Source organism: Pantherophis guttatus, chromosome 1 (genome assembly GCF_059756535.1).
Source record: "Pantherophis guttatus breed Tessera chromosome 1, ASM5975653v1, whole genome shotgun sequence".
Taxonomy (NCBI): Eukaryota; Metazoa; Chordata; class Lepidosauria; order Squamata; family Colubridae; genus Pantherophis; species Pantherophis guttatus.
In genome coordinates, this window is record NC_142063.1 from 332,369,622 (window position 1) to 332,385,783 (window position 16,162).

The 16,162-nt window shown below is 42.5% G+C and overlaps 1 protein-coding gene across 1 annotated transcript in view; it reads right to left on the reverse strand.

Moving 5' to 3' along the window:
• Nucleotides 1–1,150: 1,150 nt before the first annotated feature.
• The window catches only part of CASTOR2 (cytosolic arginine sensor for mTORC1 subunit 2), a 94,713-nt gene continuing 79,701 nt past the window's right edge, over nt 1,151–16,162 (reverse strand). The window contains exons 4-9 of the mRNA XM_034420816.3: nt 15,811–15,943; nt 14,798–14,921; nt 13,875–13,985; nt 12,643–12,725; nt 7,555–7,649; nt 1,151–4,753 (exon numbers count right to left, since the gene is read on the reverse strand). Coding sequence (XP_034276707.1) covers nt 4,688–4,753; nt 7,555–7,649; nt 12,643–12,725; nt 13,875–13,985; nt 14,798–14,921; nt 15,811–15,943 — 612 coding nt within the window. The 3' untranslated portion in view covers nt 1,151–4,687. The remainder of the gene's footprint in view (nt 4,754–7,554; nt 7,650–12,642; nt 12,726–13,874; nt 13,986–14,797; nt 14,922–15,810; nt 15,944–16,162) is intronic.

Genomic DNA, 16,162 nt, shown 5'->3' on the forward strand with positions numbered 1-16,162 from the left:
GGCTGAACTGCAATTAATTGAAATGGAAGCTAGAAATGGCCTTCCTTACAGTTGACTCATAAAGCTAGTTAGGAAGCAGGAAGAGCTTCCATTGAAACTATTGTCCCCATCTGCCACCAGAGCGGACAATAGCAATAGCACCTAGACTTATATACCGCTTCACAGTGCTTTACAGCCCTCTGTAAGCGGTTTACAGAGTCAGCATATTGCCCCCAACAATTTGGGTCCTCATTTTACTCACCTTGGAAGGATGGAAGGCTGAGTCAACCTTGAGTCTGGTGAGATTTGAACTGCCAAATTGCAGGCAGCCAGCAGGCAGCAGACGTAGCCTGCAGTATTGCATTCTAATCACTCTGCCACTGTGACTCATAATAATAGTGCTTTATAGGGTTGGAAATTCTCAGACCAGAAAAAACATCGAATCACATTGAATCCTGGAATTTAGTAGTCCTGTCATGACATGTGAGCGTTGCACCAGAATTCTGTGTTGCAGAATAAATTTAATTGCCGTTCCATTCCAATTTCTGGCTGCTAAGTTCACCACCGAATAAGCGTGTTTAGATTTCATTGAATAGTATAGAGTTAGTCCTTCACTTACAACTACAACTGAGCCCAAAATTTCTTGTCGCTAAGCAAGATAATGGTTAAGTGAGTTTTCCCCCATTTTATGACTTTTGTTGCCATATTTGTTAAATGAATCACTGCAATTGTTAAGTTAGTAACACGATTGGTTAAGTGAATCTGGCTTCCTCATTGACTTTGCTTGTCCGAAGATTACAAAAGATGATCACAAGGAACCATGGTCAACCATGAGCCGCATTGGGATTGAACTCCTGGCTCTGGGCAGAGTCAGCCTGCAGTATTGCATTCTAACCACTGCGTCACCATGCCTCTTCAAGGAAAAGCATGAAATGGCAGTTGACACACATTCTGGTGAGACAGAAGTTCCCTGAGGATGGGCTCCAGCATGAGTCTGAAAGCATGGAAGACTAAACCTCTGGTCCTGGTGACCGACCCAGATTGGATCCTGCAACATGATCCTGGGACACATATATTTGCCTTCATTCATGAGTAGATTATTATTTGCCATCTAGTAGAAAGTAGAATGGACATAAAGAAGGGAGAAAAAGATTCAGAATGACACCAAAACTTAAATTTTGCACCAAAGATGTATTGGGAGGCCGCAGAAGGCTCTCTTAGAGGTATACAATTGCAGCAACACAGAAGAGATTTTTCTAAGTATAAGTATTCAGAAATTATATTTTACATTTCCAAAACACCACAGCTTGGGCTCAGCCCTTTTAGTAATCTTCAATAGTTCAAGAAGGAATTACATTAAAAAAAAAAATTAAAGTACCTTTTTTCCTCCTTGCAACTGAACTGGATGTAAGATAATCCAAGTGCTTTTTGAGGGGGCTGGGTATTTCAAAGAGTCGTAATGCCCAACTTGTTTAGAGGGCTCCAGGTTGGTGAATGTTACCCCTTGGGCAACCTGAGCCAATAACTCGCCCATTATTATTACTTTTTTTTTTTTACACCAGATGTTGCACCCTTGCCCAAGCTGGTGAAAAATCAGCTAGATCATGCTGGTTGAGAATTAATGATGCCGTGGTCCAGCACATCTGGAGAGCACCATTAGTGGATTAAGTAGAAACATACAGGTGTAAAATTCGCTGTTTTAAAGCAGCCTTCACCCAGACGAAGGAAAATGCTGCAGGCAGGAAGAAATTCTATGTTAGGCTAGGGCTATCTGGACAAGCAGTTCAGTCTCGTCTTCTCTGGCTGTAGTGGCTTTTCAAGATTTCGAATAGGGAAGGGTCATTTCGCTCCTGGTACTTTTTCAGCGTGCAAACTATTCCTGCTCATCGATGTGCCATCCAGCTCTGATCACCCAGTGACATCTTGCAGTTAAAGGTCTCTCCATGGTCATTGTGGAGAAACAAGAATACAAGAGGAAATACCCTATGCCAGTGATGGCTAAGCTTTTCCTGACCGAATGCCCAAAGCATGTGCACCCAAACCCCCAAAATGCAAGCGTGCAGCCCATGCGGATGCGCTGCCCCTCACACACACAGCCACTGCATGCGCCCCACCCCCATGCATGTGCACACGGGCCCCACGCAGCCCCCCTGCACACGCCTTGCCCCTGCGAATGTGTGGCAGCTGGCCAGCGGGAGGCGCGTGCACATGCGCAGCAGAGCTGAACTGGGGCAACAGCTCACGTGCCATCAGAGAGGGGGCTGCGAGCCACCTCTGGCACGGGTGCCATAGGTTCGCCATCACGGACCTATGCCTTTTTTTTGGAATCCAGAAGACTTCCTTTCCTTTCTATAATCTGGAGGAAAGCAGAGAGAGGAACAGAAGTCCTAAAATAGATTTCCCCCCCCCACACACACACATTCAAGGGAGACCAGGATATGCAAAATTAGGCAATCTTTTCGACCCTTTGGGAATGCGAAAGCTGCATGTGGGAGCTGCAATTACAAAATGGCCACTGGGGTATATATGTGTGTCTGTGTTCATCCACAAAATGGCAGCTGCAAATACCACAGGTATACCTATCACAATCCATTCATCAGAGAGAACGCATAAATGAGTCAGTTGGTGTGAGCTTTCCTGCTTGTCAGCTGCCTTTTGACTTAAGATTTTTTTTTGTTTTAAAGAAAATCAGAGGTGGAAGGAGGCCTGCTGTGACAGCAAGGAGAACAGTCTAGCTACGTGCGTAACCATGTTTTCAGAATTAATCCAATTGTCTGTGTTAGCACAATAGTCAGAATCGCAAATTAACCAGCCAGAATGTATTTCACATTCATTCCAGTCTCAGCTTGTGCAAACGTTTGTCAATAGTCATCTTAACACATACTATTTCAGCCAAAATTTTGGGATAAGAGGCCATTTACGAATCATTTACTTAACACATCTGATATTTCCATCCATACCAATTTGTGAAGACTGCTATTACTGAAGAGCTGTTTGTGATATTAATCACAGCAAGGTTATTCTTAAACATTGTGGGGTTCCACGGGAGGTCTTAACATGTGATCCAGTGTCCCCCCAGTATGTGTTGATTTGATTGCAAATCCAGGGCTTTCTATTCCTCTTATTTTCCTCTCAATGCATCTTTTATTTTTCTACTTCCTTCCCAATAAAAACTGGAGCATTCAATTTTATTTTTCAGCTGCAATGTTAATAGCACAACCAGAAATATTCCTGGATTTCATACCAAATGTAGGACTATAGTCTAAAATGGTTGGTTTACTCAAGAGGAAGCAACACAATTCAACATTTTCTTCTCCTTAAGTATGCTAGTCCACTATCCATCCATACAATCTAGTTTCTGGTTGCTAACCAGCATGCTGGCACTTGCGAGCCAGGCTGGGTCATCTCGGAAGCAGCAGCTGGCAGAGCACAGCTGCCAGGATCACGAGCCACTCTTTTCCCTTGGTGGCAAGTCAGAGCCAAAACAATATATTTGGCTTAGTTTAATTTAAATGAACTTAAATCTGTTCCATTCACATGATTACTCCCTACATATTAAACAAGTTTCCCTATCAGTCACATGAACAATCTTAAATTTAGTAATTGGCAATGTTTGGAAGTGGTGTGTGTGTTGCATCCAAGGGTTGAGGGAGGGGGGGACAATCTTTGAGTTCCTAGGCTAACATGGATTTATCAGAGAGGGAATTCTTAGTGTTATAATCTAAACATGGGCTCTGGCTTCTTGCTTTTCTAATCAGACCAGCTTTGTCAAATCAACTCCAGATCAGGATTTGTGGAGACAAACCAAGAGGTAGGAGGATGAGCATGAAGCTTAATCAGGACTCAGCAACCTTTCGATGAGATGGATCTAATCACTCGTGATAGCACACAGACACATACACACACACACACACACACACATATACACAAAGAGGTGGGTTTTGGCATTGTCACCTGAACTCTCAAGGAGATCTTACGAAATCCTGCTAGATTTGGCCATTGCAATTGCAACGTTTCGAAGGCTGTTTTGAGTTTTGTGGGCACCCACAAGGCGTGGCCCAGGCTGGAGGGTATCCATGAGAGCTTGTTGCCGATTCCTGAAAAGCCACGTCGGTTTGAGAAGTTAGGAAACTTGAAGTCCAACACATTCACAAGCCCGGATTGGGAAAAAAAATGCTACTTCCTGTTCCAGTCATTTCTGGGTACGCTGATCCAATCTGGCTAAGCAAGAGGATCTCCAAACAACATGAAGCAGGCTGCTTCTTTTCTGATCAAATGGCACCATCAGCAATTCCAGGTTCGCATGTTCAGTGAGAATGCAACTGTGGCATATGCCAACTACACCAACCAAAGGAAAAACAAAAAACAAAAACAAACAGCATAATAGTGACATTTCGCTTCAGAGCTGAATGTCAAAAAAACCCTTCACAGTGCTTTAATCCCAAAGATTCTTTCCTCGTCTCCTCCCTGCCTTGAAGATATATATTTTTTATTACTATTTTTGTAAAAAGCTACTGGGAGTCAATTTGCCTATGCAATAGTCTTTTTGTTTCATCGCTTCTTCGTGGCATGACAATATTTCTCCCGTGCTCTCTTTGGAGTAAAAAAGAAAAAAAAAGAAAAAGAATCACCCACCCCATTGCTAGGAAATACTGAGAAGAATTCTTTGTCTTAAAATACACCTAGGTCCCATTCTGAAAAAAAAATATTAATATTTTTCAGGTTGACTGACTTGGAGTGCATTGATAACACCGTTGATATTTTCTTCTGGAACCTGTGAGGGGAAAAAAGAACCAAAAACAAAGGTTGGAGGTTGGATAGCAGTAATATTTAGGCTTATATACTGCCCCATTGTGCTTTTCAGCATTCTCTGGGTGGTTTACAATGTAAGCATTATTTGCCTGCTGCCCCCAACAATCTGGGTCCTCATTTTATTAACCTTGGAAGGATGGAAGGCTGAGCTGGTCAGGATCGCCCCGAGTCTTCAGAGAGGGGCGGCATATAAATTGAATTAATTAAATTAAATTAAATTAAATCGAACTCCAGGCAATGGGCAGAATTTGCCTGCAATATTGCACTTTTAACCACTGGGCCACCAGGGATTGTTTCTCCTGATCAAATTCAACCTACCAGTGTGTTCAAGCTCTGCTGTTCTAGGTCCCCACCAGCAGTGGGAGCTCTAAGGTGGCTCCTATGCAAAAAGTGCAACATATTTTGCATTTGGGAGGTACCTTCTTGCCTGCATTTTGCAGAGCAGAGATAAGCCACCCCATTCTGATGGGACAGAGTTGGTGTGGATGATAGTCCTGGTCCACATCTTTTGGATTATATTGTATTAAGTTAGGTTCATTTTTCTATTATGCTATAATAGAACCTTAGCCACTTTAAGATGAGTGGACTTCAACTCCCAGAATTCCCCAGCCAGCATAGAATTCTGGGAGTTGAAGTCCATTCATCTTAAATTGACTAAGGTTGGGAAACACTGATTTAGACCATCAATAGATTGTCTGCAGAGGAAAAAGAAAATGAAGAAACCCCAGCTTTTTTTGTTAGTCCCACCCTCTGCTCACCTCTGATCTGAAGCTCCCTTATATTTTCATTGGAGTGTGGGAAGTTAAGCACTACAGGTAGTCCTCAACTTACAACAGTTCATTTAGTGACCAGACTTACAATAGCACTGAAAAAAGTGACTTATGACCATTTTTCACACTTACAACCATAGCTGCATTCCCATGGTCATGTGATCAAAATTCAAATGCTTGGCAACTGACTCATATTGATGACATTTGCAATCATCATATGACCATTTTGCAACCGTCTGACAAACAAAATCAATGGGTAAGCCAGATTCACTTAACAACTGTGTTACCGACTTAACTGCGGTAATTCATTTAACAACTGTGCCAGGAAAAGTCACAAAATGGGGCAAAATTCACTTTAACAGCTGTCTTGCTTGACAACAGAAATTCTGGGCTCTGTTGTGGTCATAAGTCAAGGACTACCTGTATTATGCCATGAACTAATCCCATGGAAATAAAGTAAGCGCAACAGATTCACCCTTCTCCCATTAACATTTCACTGTTTTTCTTCTTCTTCCCTTTGGAAGGTACACGACTTACTTTTTATTAAGCCAAAGGAAAATGATCAAAACCAAAACTGGAATAAAGATTTGGTGTTGCAGTAGCGGAAAAGGAGAAAATTCATGGAGACAAGAGCTACCTAAGCTTTCTCCCTTGATTCAACAAATTCTCTGCCTGGAGCTTATTTATGGGTAGATGAGCATTAGTAAGGTGAGAGCCTCACCTGAAGAGGTAGAGCCAGATGTAGACGTTATCACATGAGTGAGAAATAGGTCAGTGTGTTAGTTTTGAGACAGGAGTGGATGGGCTTATCTCACTGCTATGGTTAATGTTCAAGGAAAGTAAACCCAACTGATCTAATCATTTGACCTTCGCTATCGGAGATCATGTTGACTTTCTGCTCTTAAATACACATGACGGCTTCCAAGCTGGAAAAAGAAGGTGATGCTAATAGCAAAGAGAGGGGGGGGGGAAAAAAGAAGGTGCAGTTTGGACTTTTCTGCTCAAGCTTTTAATGAGTTAAAGGTCAGGAGGTGGAAAGGAGCTTAATGCCTTGTTAACAGGAAAAATAATGGACACCCCATAAGAATTGGAGGAGGTGTGTTGGTAAGGGCAGAAATACACAGTGCCTGGCTAGATAGTCCAGGCGTGGTGTCAAATAGAAGAGGAAAAACTGTTGAGAATTTGTGTAATTCTCAACACCTCCCCATAATGTTCAGGTAAAGAATGGTACGCAAATAGATTTTGGCACTGACACTTGTTGGAAGTGAATTTGCACCCTTCACACTCATGAGATTTTTGCTGGATGAATGTGAGGTGGGCAAAATTTGGTTTCAGTTGATTCTTCCCTGAGGGGAAAATATTTCATATTTCTTTTTTTAAAGTATACAGCATGGTGGAGGGTCATTCTAGGAGGTATTGGAGAAAAAAACCAGGATTCTCAAAAAGCCCCCAGGTTTTTCAGATCTTCTTGGCTTTTTAATAAGGAAACAGGAATAAAATTCCCACAACCAACTCATGTACTTTTCAAAAAATAAATCCGAACTGCTCTAATTTTTGTTTGGAGGGGGAGATTGCACTTTTAAAGAAAATGGCAAATCAATATAAAATGGAAAGTCATCTCTACTGACAAGGGGAATTTGAAAGGTTTCAAATCTTCAGCCAAAGGCAGGAGGGTAGATTTCCTTAGGTAGATTTCCTCTATAAGCCCCATACAAATAAGCAACACAATGTCCTTTAGAATCTTGTTCTTTTTTTATAAGGAAGATTAAGAAATTGCCTGAGGCTTAGTTGGGAAAAACATGTTTCCAACATCTCCAGGGTAAAATTACTTTTGAATCTAGGGACAGCTGGTTAGTGGTTATGCAAATAAACTTTCTCCAAGTCGGGGTTCTTCTGAGGTGTTGGCTAAGCCTGTCTGGAGATTCGCAACGGACGAGAAAGGCAAGCAACAGAGTGAGAGTAGCGTAGACATTATTCATCTCTATCAACTCACCAGTGCATGATCAAACTTAAAAGTACTGATGTAATAGGCAGGGATGTCTGCGGCAGCTAAAGGCTCAGAGATCTGAGCCACGATTCCACACTCATCTGAGGAGAAGAAAAAGCTCATTACAACTTCACAATGGGAAAAAAAAAGAGCTTGGCTGTAGTTCTCCGAGCCCCAATAACAGCCAAATTAGTTTACAGCAACACTGTCAACTCTGAAGCTGGCTAGACAGTGGCCATCTTACTATTCTACTGGGGTTTCAATGCTGACACAGACTGGAGTTGAGGGATAGGGAGGGGAGTGTAGAGATAGCTGGGGTGCTATAATCAAAACAACATTATTTCCCTTGGGAACCAAGGTCATGTGTGCAGGTGGTTGGGAGGTGGAGACTAAGGTCATCCCATGTCTGGACTGTGTGCTGATTGGACCATGTGACTGATGCCTCTGAGAAAGTGAAAATCTTTTAATTGGGGGGAAACCAGCGGGAACTTTTAGATCTGGTTTTCACCAGCATCGTGCCAATATGACATGCTCTAATAAAATGTTCTTTGAGGAGACCTCATGCCTCGGAGTTCTTTTGTTCGGGGGTATGTTAGTTGGAACCCTGACAAACACTCTGCATAGAGTGGCCTATTCACATTATTCAGAAACCTCTGCTTAGTTTATGAATCAGAAACCTCTTTAAGCAGTAGTGAAATGTAAAATTTGTTACTACTTCTGTGGGCGTGGCTTGGTGGGGGGGGTGTAATGTGACTGGGTGGGCGTGACCAACTTTTTCTTTTTTTTACTTTTAAAAGCATTTTTTCTACAACCTCTTGAGGTTGTAGAAAAAATGCTTTTAAAAGCCTCTGATGATGCCAGCTGAGCCGCACGATCATCAGAGGCTTTTTTTTTTACTTTTAAAAGCATTTTTTTTTGCCAAAAATGCTTTTAAAAGTAAAAAAAAAAAGCTTCTGATGATCGCGCAGCTCAGCTGGGCATGGGGGGGGGTAGGGATTTTTGCTACCGGTTCTCCGTACCACCCGCCACCATCACTACCGGATCGGGCGATCCGATCTGAACCGGGAGCATTTCACCCCTGCCTTTAAGCATTGTTGCAATAGAGATTTCAGCAACTCTCCCGTCTCCTAGACCAGTGGTCCACAACCCCCAGTCCGTGGACTGGTGGCTGAAACCGGTCCGCACAAACAAGTGAAGCCCCATTTGCAGGATGCAAGCAGCATGCAAAACCACGCCCCCTCTGGTCAGTGGAAAAACGTCCCTCCATGGAACCGGTCCGTGGTGCCCAAATGCTTGGAGGCTGCTGTCCTAGACCTTGTGAAATTTCAAAGCTCATAAGAGTCTACAGCAGACACCTCTGCTAGGCAAAACTAACGAAATCTTGCCAGACTGGATCCATACATTCCCCCCCCCAAAAAAAAATAACTTCAGAGCTTCACAAAGGGCCACTTTTAGGTGCTGCATTGTTGGTAAACTGTAAATTAAATTTTAAAGCAGAAGCACGCGTTTGTTTCAATCTGCATGGGCTATCGGCCCACATTTTCACTTGTCCTAAAGAGGATGCCAAATATAACAAACAGATATAAATAGTGGCATGTGTTTTATCATTTTTACCAGACCATTATTAATTTAGTGGCAGGATGGACAGTTGCCTTTTGACTATGATAGCAATTCTTTTTTTGGTCCCTCCGGGGTATGCCGGAAAAAAAATAAAATGGTAGACAGTTGCTGCAGCAGCTTGGCTGTTTTCATAAAAATGAAATGATGGAAGACACTAAGAAGTGGCTGCTAAAATCAGCTCTGTGGCAGGAGACAGAAAGAGCTGTTCTTCTTTTTTTTTTTAGAAACTACAGCCCTTCAAGGCAATAAGGATAAGAGGTGAATAATACATTCCAAGAGATATTTAGTTTAGTCCTACTTATCATGTGGACACAGATATATGTAAGGTGATTTAGCTGGGGGAGGAGGGTGCATAGTTCTGGCACTATTTTTAGAGTGAGAATTAGGATTTAAATCTTCAGAACTTGATTGTTTGCTGATTTTGCAACAAAGCAAAGCCAATCCTTCTCCATTACATGCCTCAGCGAGGAGCGTTCCAGATGTTCTGCCCCCGATTCTTTTACAAATCTACCTCTCAGTGAGTAAGGACTATGGGAACTGCAGTCCAAAATGCTAGAAAATAGTGGGCTAAAAATGAAGCATGGATGTGACTCAGTTAACTGCTATATGCTATTTCAGTCTCCACTTTTCCCCAAGGTATTATAGATGTACTGAAGCTACAATTCTCTATATTCAGAGCATCTAACAGCGGCTGGATTATTTTGCTGACTTTCTCTATGGAAAACGGTCACAAGCAATAGTAAAAATTTGAAAGCCCTCATTAATATTAATACTTTTCTGTCAGAAGCACCGATGTGCTTCTGTGGTGAAAGGATTTGCTGGCGACATCACCGTTGCCCGGGGAAGCCCAGTTGGGGGCTCCTTCCATGTCCCCCACAAAGTTGCCCACTCAAGTGGTACCTATTCATCTACTTGCTTGCTTTCAAACTGTTGGGTCAGTGGAAGCCGGAGCATGTGGCAAAAGCTCACCCTGCCCTGCGGCAGCAATGGGTCCCGAACACGAGGCTGCCAATGGTCAGCCTAGCGTTCTAACCTTGTGAGCCACTGCACTCCTTTTGAAAGCCTCACAGGGGCCTTCTTCTCTCGTCTACTAAAGTCTCAGCTCCATTGAAACAAAGGCACCCTGGCATATTAGAAGAGACTGCAGAGCAGTGGTGAAATCCAATTTTTTTTACTACCGGTTCTGTGGGTGTGGCTTGGTGGGTGTGGTGTGGCTTGGTAGGCGTGGCAGGGGAAGGATATTGCAAAATTTCCATTGCCACCCCACTCCAGGGGAAGGATACTGCAAAATCCCCATTCCCTCCCCACTCCAGGGGAAGGATACTGCAAAATCCCCATTCCCTCCCCATTCCAGGGGAAGGATACTACAAAATCCCCATTCCCAACCCACTCCTGGGGGAAGGATATTGCAAAATCTCAATTCCCACCCCACTCTGGGGCCAGCCAGAGGTGGTATTTGCCGGTTTTCCGACTTGCTCAAAATTTCCGCTCCCGGTTCTCCAGAACCTGTCTGAACCTGCTGGATTTCACCCCTTTTGCAGAGATTGTAGCAGTGACAATATCATTGCCTAAAAAAAAAATCTTACTTTCCTGTAACCTATCCTGTAAATTGGCTTACAAGAAGAATTAATGGTAGCTGTCATGTAAAACTAATGGGACACATCTGCCTTCTTTTTCTTTCTCTCTCTGAAAAAGGGATGTTTCCAGAAGGTCATCCATTCCTTGCTCTGAGTTGTTGTCCTTCTCATACTGGCATTTCCTCGGCCTCAAAGCATTTGTGAATGCAGGGGAGAGCACTTAAAACAAGCCATTAACAACCATGTAGGCTACCAAGTACATAATCTTTATTGCAAGGAGAAGGTAAGGAAGGGCTGAGAGAATAAGGGAAGCCTGCAGACTTAATAATGTGGGATTTAATACTGTTAAAAAATCCTCCGAGGCAAAATAACAGAGGAAGTTGAGATGCGAAATAAAACTTTAGATAATAGGGAGCAGGCCGCAATCAGGGCCAGCCCTATCATTAGACAGAATGAGGTGACTGCCTCAAGCAGCAGACACCGAAATATGATTCAATGTATTTATTCAGACATCCTCAGCAGATGGAATTGTATTTCATATATCTTAACCTTTTTGCCCAAACACCAAAAATGTCTTTGACTGGGCCTTGTTGCAAGGGTCTATGACAGGGGTGTCAAACTCGATTTCATTGAGGGCCCCATCAGGGTTGTGTTTGACCTCAGGGGTCCGGGGTGGAGGGGCCAGGGTGGGCATGGCCAGCTCGACGTCACTCCTGTCGGGGGGCGCCTTTGGTAGCCCAAATGCTCTGCCAGTGAAAACGGGCTCCCGAGCTCCGTTTCCGGCTGCCACGGCCTCCTGCAACCCTCTGCCAGTGAAAACGGAGCTCGGGAGGAGCCCGAAAAGGGTAACTTAATCCTAATACAGACAATGCTCAAAATCCAAAGAGATCTGGATTCAATCACCATATGGCCATGAAGCACTCTGAGTCACCTTGGAACAGCTAATTTCCTATAGTTTGCTATGATTTGGTAACAGAACTGCCAATCAAAATATACTAACACGGAGTACCTCCCCCCACCCCCAATTTATATTTTTGGGGAGGTGGGAATTAAGGGGAGAGAGATTTGTGCAGGTTGGAGGGAAGGTCGGATTCTGAGCCTAAGAAAACGTTCATCTCTGAGTGACATTAGATAGGTTGCAACTCTTAAAATGATTTAATAAAGTTAATGTTTAAACGAGGGATCCAATTAAACAAGTGACTGTGCAATTTTATACTTTTCCCCAGTTCTGCCTTCTCAAGTTACCACAGATATATTGGAAATATGGGGGAAAAAGGACCTCCAAAGAAGGGAAGGGCTTGATGATGACACCAAAACTGTTAAAACTCTTGTGTCTTGTCTGTTTGTTTGTAGCCTTCGACTAAGCGGAATGAAGCATCACAGGGGAACCATTTTTGAATCAACATATCTAAAATGTGCTCACTTACAGAATTGCATCCAAAATCCAGGAGCCATGACTCATGTGGGATTGAAAGTTGCAAGTTCATAATTTCTAATGCTCCTTGCCAGCTTCCTACAAGGAAAATTAATGGGAGGAAGCTGGCAAGAAGTTGGAAATCATTCCTGCTCCCACTGATTTTTATCTGCCCGTCACTTTATGACTGCGTCACTTAGCAATGGTCCCAATTATTGTCATTAAGCAAGGACTACTTGTAATACTTTCAGAATAATGATTCCTCAGCTTGGAAGAGCATTTAGCAACAAGAGCAGTTTTCAGATAATCTTCCCAGAGGGATGGACCTTTTGACATTATTGGGGGTGTTTCAGGAATATTAGTTTAAAAAAAACCAACAACCCTCAACAACCACAAAAGCAGCAGAGGGCTTTCTCCTGATCCAGATGGGGCAACAGAGAAAGGCAGAGAAAGCCAGCAGCCAACCAGTATGATGTAACATACCAAAGCCAAGAGGTTGCCCTCCAATGCGAACCATCTTCCAGAGTTCTCCTGATGCGCTTGTAAACAACAGATTATTAGGAAATCTAAACAGAGAAAAAGACAGAGAAAATAGCAGAAAAAGGAAGAAGTGTCAAAACAATATATATAAATAAATACAATCAATTTTAACAATCAATTCTGAATCAATAATTCAATGGTGGCTGAGGAATGTCTACTCACATCTATCTCTATTTATCATCTGTCTGTCTGTCTGTCTTTCTATCTTCTACTTATCTATCAATCATCTATCTATCTATCTATCTATCTATCTATCTATCTATCTATCTATCTATCTATCTACCTACCTACCTACCTACCTACCTACCTACCCACCCACCCACCCACCCACCCACCCACCGTGTTTCCCCGAAAATAAGACCCTGTCTTATATTTTTTTGAACCCTGAAATAAGCGCTTGGCCTTATTGACATGTGCTCAAAAGCCTGATTGGGCTTATTATCAGGAGATGTCTTATTTTGGGGGAAACAGGGTATCTATCATCTTTCATCTATTTACATTGATCTAATTCATCTATTTCTCTCCCTCTCTGTCTATCATCTATCTATCTATCTATCTATCTATCTATCTATCTATCTATCTATCTATCTATCATCTGTCTATCATCCATCCATCCATTCTTCATCCTCTTTTTCAAAGGTGGTTTGGTTTAGTCCACGAAGAGGCAACCTTTATGGACTGGGAGTATAACTGAAATTTAAAGCCTATCTCAGGAAATGGCTGCCAAGAGAAACTTGTCTTTTTATAAAATGGCTGTCTTGGTGGGCACAGCTAGTTATGAAACATCCATTTTTCAGAAGGTGGAGGAGCTCCTCAGAATACTCTCTATCTCGTTCCAATCAATCAAATATTTATTAGAGTTATAGATCAACATATATCTTACTCTAGAGAATCCTAAACACATTCTTGAAGATAAGTGTGATTCTAAAGACTAGCATATTGACTCTGCAGCAGCATGCATCTTTCTACCTGATTTTTTAAAATAAAAATATTTTAAAAGACCAAGAGAGTTATGGAGGCATCAAAAGATATTCCTGTAAAAAATGGTTATCGGAGGTTGGACCAAGAACCTCTTAATTATTCTGGGAATCTTTTCAGTCCCTTCTTGACAATGCACATAACTTTTGAGACATCCAAAATCTTGACAAGTATTTCAGATTTATTCCAGCTCTTACCTTTTCTGCGTCTGTACATCCATCACCAAAGAAATGTATCCCTCAATGAGAGAAAATGAGAAAAAACGAATGTGTTCAGAATCTTCATTGCTTGCCACTAAATCTTTTACTCTGGAGTAAAGAAAAGAGCCAAAGACAAGCATGGTTAGAGTCCATTCAACTTACGCAAAGTCTACTGGATATGGACTGAGGCTGTCAAATTACTGTTCCTAGTTATCATGGTTTGGAGATATACTGGACTTTTTTCTTAGAGTCATAGAAAGTTGAGAGGAGTTTTTCTAAGCATCATTTCTCAAAATGTGAATCTGCAGCCGCCACTGGATTTCAGCATTGCCTAGAAGGATCCTATTGATTCCTAGATAGCAGTTAGAGAAGACACTCTAGGCCAGGGGTGACATGTCGTCACGTCACATCACGTGATTTATCGCAACTTTTTTCCCCTTCGCTAAGCTGGCTGTGGCCAGCATGTGACACATCCGGCCCGTGGGCTGCGAGTTTGACAGCCCTGCTCTAGGCAAATGGCCTGAAGATGTGATATTTTCAATAATAAAAATATATTATTTTTAATGTAGAATTTAATCTTAAACATTGCCCTCAGAAAATCAGATGAAGGCAATCTTTCAGTAACAATTATTTGATGCTCCAGGCTTCTTTCTAGTAACAGCCATTCAAGGATTTTTAACCTTTTCAACTGTAGCTGTGCCTTCCCTCTGAATGGGTTGGATAGCAACACTTGCTGGCTGGGAGTGACTGGAGCTGTAGTCCAAGACATCTAGAGGCAACAGGGCCAAAGGAAGGCTGGTTTAGTTTGAAGAGACATTTATTGAGGAAAGACCTAACTTCATCCCAGTGCTATGAGAAATATTGTTAGTGGGGTTAAAATAAGCAAGTTTAGAAAAGAAAATACCCCAGTCTGAACATACCCATTGGAGTAAAACATGACATCCATAAGGAGTGTAGCAACGGAGGGAAGGGTATCAGGGTCCAGGCTGGTGACACAGAACATGTTACTTGGACTGGAAAGGGGGTGGATGACAGGCCTTTGAACTGGAAGAAAGGGAGAGAAGAGACAGCAAGGTTGAAGGCTTCGTAATGAAAAAAATTAAACTGCAGTACGGATTCCACATTTCTAGCACTGCTAGAAATACAATAATGCGAAGATTTTTTTTACAGACAGAAAGCTAACATGACAAGGAACATTTTCTTGGCATGCTAGTTTTCTACACGCAACGCAAGGGCATTCAACCATCCCTATATCCTGGAGTTGCAAGACTAATAGCAGACTGCACACAATGGCAACTTGCTTGTAATGCCAGAGACTGCGATCCTATGTGCCAAAGGAAAGCATTTTGAGGACTATAGGTCAGATGCATCTACTACAGGTAGTCCTTGACTTACAACATAACTATGGATCTCCTTCTCTGCTTTTCAGTGTATGGGTTGAGAAACAAGTTTGTCCTTGGAAAAATCCTGTACAGGCATACCAGCCCTTTCACCATCATTGCTATTGATAGTAGTAATGAAAAAAAAGGTAGAATGTTGAGGAACATTTCTGAATTGCAGAATTCACTATCCACCCATTTCTCTGACATGCCCCAACAACCAGAAAACAAATGGCTCCCTTCCAAAATAGGAACACTAATTCTGCATCCCTTTGGAGGCAAGAGAAAGGAAGAGTGCTAAGAAACTCTTTAAAAAGGTAGCTGAAAAGTGGGACAGCAATGGGAAAAAAACCCATGTTCCTCCAGGCTACACCTATATTTCAGGAACTGAATTTCCCAGAGGGAAGGAATTAAAAATCAAGGATTCTTAGGCACTTATCAATGCGTTTGAAATATATTATCTCCCCTTAGGCAATCAGCTTTTGTGGGTTGGATTAGAAAAGAAGCATTGGCTCTGAAGTGGGACAGTTGAAGAAGGCAAGAGAGTTCTTTACCCAATTTTGGTTTCATAAATCCATTGGTTATCCCAAGGTTATCGGCTGCCACAGTCTCCCCATTCACAACTCTGAGGATGGTGAACTCAGAAGCCAGGGTGTGCGTGACAAAAGCCAGATCCCGCTCGCGTACCTGAGGGGAAAAAAAATAAAATCTCCTTAGGGCAGGGGTGAAATTCAACAGGTTCTAGAGAACTGGTAGCGGAAATTTTGAGTAGTTTGGAGAACTGGCAAATACCACCTCAGGCTGGCCCCAGAGTGGGGTGGGAATGGAGATTTTGCAGTATCCTTCCCCTGCCATGCCCACAAGCAACACCACGCCCACCAAGCCATGCCCACAGAACCGGTAGTA